Raw genomic sequence first — 3,861 nt, 5'->3', positions numbered from 1 at the left:
AAGATGATGTAGTTTAATGATATTATTCCGATGATATAGTTTATAATTCTGTATACGTTAAGATGATATAGTTTAATGATATTATTCCGATGATATAGTTTATAATTCTGTATACATTAGTATTGATCCTTATATAGAACAAAGCATTGATACTAGAGTTGCACTATGCTATACGTATATATATATTGATTTTTTTGGAATTAAATCTTGTTTTAGTGGATATACGTCTTATCTGTATGTTTACTATATTTAACCCTATGTTGCAGCACTATGAAAATATGAATGAAAAAATGTTTTGTTTGAATTTCTTACTTTAAAAAAAGGTCTACGTTACATAAAAAATATGTTTGCATGAAATATATTTTTGTAAGTTATAAATGGGTACTTTACCTAAACTAACCTTTTTTGATTGAGAAACCTACAAAAATAATTCCATGGTATATTTAGACTGTTGCCTGGAAGTAAGAGTGTTCAACTCCAGAACCTTTGTTGTTTAACACACAAACAAATGTGAAGTGTGATAGCAGGTTAAATTCTCATTGTAACTTATGATGTAGTTTTAATGAGTGTTGCATATTTTTAGTTTGACATTTAATTTTTATTTTTAGAGTATTTCAATTGAATACTTTTAGCATTTGTATTGTTTTACAGTGTTGTGTTTGACTTCTGTATGTGTGTATTTGTAGTTTCTTAACTTTTATTTACTCTTTATTCCCTTGTTGTTGTTTTTAACGTGATGTCTTATATGTTGTTTTTTTTTTTGATCACTAATTATATTGTTTATCATGATATTAGGGCAGGCATGTTGTGCCATGTATTCATATGATGACAGATGGTATCGAGGTTTGATCAAGGCAGTGAGCAGCTTGGAAGTCGAAGTATTGTACATAGACTACGGGAATTCAGAAATCATTCCTAAAGAAAAGTAAAAAAAATCTTTAACGTCTGTAAAAAATCTGATATTATTTTGCAACTTGACCAAACATATTTAGTGGAAAATTCTATTTCAACAGAATGATACAAAAATAAACTATTTGGCAGAAAATTCCTAACATTTTAGAAGTAATGCCTTGAATGTATGTAAAGCAAGTTATAATAATTTTCATCACATTTAGTATGATCAACTATTGACGAGATAAGTTAGGTCAGGTGTAAAACGTTTATAGAACATTTTTGCCACTGTGCTGTGTGTTTTCAATATTGAGGGATAATATTCCAGTTTTTATTTGCTACAATCATGTTATTACTCAAATGGGTTCCTTGTAATCATGATTTATAACATAAGATGCCTTAAATTAGCCTTTTATAGAGCATAGAGATTCTAAAATACTTTTTGGGAGTGTTTTTGTTAAGCACAGCTTGTTATTGAATATTTATTTTTCTAGTTTAAAGTTTATGTTTATAAACTGAACTTCAGTTTAATAAATAACCTGACAATTAAGGCTATTTTACATAATAAACAGTTTGTTATTGTCATTAGTGCATTTAAAATGAGCATCTTGGAACTGAAAGATAATTTCTGTTGTTACAGATTAAACCTTTTTTTTTTTACATGACCCACTGAAATGTTTTGATATTAAATGTTATTTATTGTTCAGGATTGCAAGTAATATAAGCATCCACGTGATGAGTGTGCATTTAAATACATTATATTGTTGAACCCACAACAATATAAAAAGAAAAATCATTATTTTATTTTACTATTAGAACTCTAAATTTTATGTTGAAAATTAAGCCTTTATGCTTATTAATAATCACTTGATTTTACATCGAACTGGTGCATTTAAGTATTTTACACTCACAAGGAAGAAACTTATCATTCTATACATATTTGAAGAACTTGTAGCATTTCGCCACAATTTAATTCTTCGTATTGTTAGCCGACACTAGGCAGCTTGTATATAATTGAATAAATAGAGTTGTTTAAACATTTGTTTAACAACAAGTTAAATTGTGGCGAAATGCTACAAGTTCTTCAAATACCTATACAATGACAGGTTGTTTTTTTTGTGAGTGTAAAACATTTAAATACACCACTTCGAATTTTGATACCTCACTAATATAAAGGTTTGGTCTGATATTTTATTGGCAGTAGTGTCGATGGTTACTGATGAGAAGTGGAATTCTCTGAAACTAGTCTGGCTCACAGGCACACTCCCCAATAGAAGAATAGACCATTCCAAACTTTTACTTGTTGTTAAACAAATGTTTAAACAACTCTATTTATTCAACTTGATTTTACAGTTTTAATCGACTACGAGAGCTTCCCATCCAGTATTTTATGTTCCCTGTTCAAGCACTCCACTGTAAGCTAAACAGATTAAGCCCAGTGTCAGACAGTTGGTCTCAGGAAGCACTTGTAGAGATGGTTGACATTCTGTTTAACAACAGCTTGAAATTCTGGGCTAAAGTTTGTGTAAGTTTTTTTTTTTTTCATTTCTTTAAACTTATTAATTAACACCTAGGTATTGTGACATAACGTTTTGATCTCCAATAATTTTGTGGCCCAACATGGCCAGGTGGTTAGGGCACTCGACTCGCAATCTGAGGGTCACTGGTTCGAATCCCCGTCATACCAAACATGCTCGCCCTCTCAGCCATGGGGGCATTATAATGTGACGGTCAATCCCACTATTTGTTGGTAAAAGAGTAGCCCAAGAGTTGGCGGTGGGTGGTGATGGCTAGCTGCCTTCCCTCTAGTCTTACACTGCAAAATTAGGGACGGCTAGCGCAAATAGCTCTCATGTAGCTTTGCGCGAAATTCAAAACAAACCAAGCCAATAATTTTGTAATAAAACACCAAGCTAGGATACCTATTTTACTATTTATTTTATTATTTTATACTATTATTTTACTAGCAATTCAGTTGATTCACTTATATAATACTGTTTTCAGCCATGTTTTTAGTAGTTAGCCAACTGACGATTTTTGAAATATGTAACTTAGATGATCCAAAACCTAGTCTATTATTTGGTTGATTGACCAGAAACCTTTCCTCCAAACTTGGTGTAATATCAAACAGTTTTGACCAGGAAGTGGAAAAACCCGATATCACCTGAAAGCTCTCGGGACATATTCGTGTCGGGTATAGTGATAGTAAATGTGTAAAATATTTCAAAAATGACCTGGAAGGAAATCTTAGCATTCTAATTCAGTGTCCTATTATGTTCTAATTCAGTGTTCTATTATGTTCTAATTCAGTGTCCCATTATGTTCTAATTCAGTGTCCCATTATGTTCTAATTCAGTGTCCCATTGTGTTCTTTGTTACAGGATCCAGGTCCACCATTAGAGATCCATCTATACACTAAGAACCTTGAACAAGAAATGACTTTAGTGTACCAATCTCTCATTGACAAAAACCTCATGAAACTTGACAGTGCTATTGTACAAGAAATGTGATGAGATTGTGGTCGTCAACACCTTGTGCTGAGCTTCAAGCATGTAGGATGTATATATCAGGTGCTTTAGATGACACATAAAATCTTCTGAGGTGCATGTGTGTCTGTTTGTGTATATGTATGAATTTACAAACACCCGTGAAGGTTGTATGTGTTATCTGAGGTGCATGTGTGTGTCTGTCTGTTTGTGTATATGTATGACTTGATACACACACCTGAGAAGGTTGTATGTGTTATCTGATACCACCATATACTGAGCTTCAAACATTTAATTTGTATGTGTGTGTGTGTATATATTATATATATATACACAGACACACATATGTATAGACACACACCTAAGAAGGTTGTATGTGTCATCTGGTATGCAATAGGTAATTGTGTACAATTGTACTAAAATTCCAATTATGATTCAGGATTGAATGTGCACATTCGTATAACAAAGTTTTGTTGAATGGAAC

The 3,861-nt window shown here is 32.0% G+C and overlaps 1 protein-coding gene across 1 annotated transcript in view; it reads left to right on the top strand.

Annotated features, from left to right (window-relative positions):
• The window catches only part of LOC106465122 (RING finger protein 17-like), a 102,294-nt gene extending 98,439 nt beyond the window's left edge, over nt 1-3,855 (top strand). The window contains exons 33-35 of the mRNA XM_022392960.1: nt 796-925; nt 2,245-2,416; nt 3,273-3,855. Of these exons, the coding sequence (XP_022248668.1) occupies nt 796-925; nt 2,245-2,416; nt 3,273-3,401 (431 nt within the window). The 3' untranslated portion in view covers nt 3,402-3,855. The remainder of the gene's footprint in view (nt 1-795; nt 926-2,244; nt 2,417-3,272) is intronic.
• The last annotated feature ends 6 nt before the right edge of the window (nt 3,856-3,861 follow it).

This window comes from Limulus polyphemus, unplaced genomic scaffold, assembly GCF_000517525.1.
Source record: "Limulus polyphemus unplaced genomic scaffold, Limulus_polyphemus-2.1.2 Scaffold1844, whole genome shotgun sequence".
Classification (NCBI taxonomy): Eukaryota; Metazoa; Arthropoda; class Merostomata; order Xiphosura; family Limulidae; genus Limulus; species Limulus polyphemus.
Note: the sequence above shows the minus strand (reverse complement) of the source record. Positions and strands in the feature narration are given on the sequence as shown.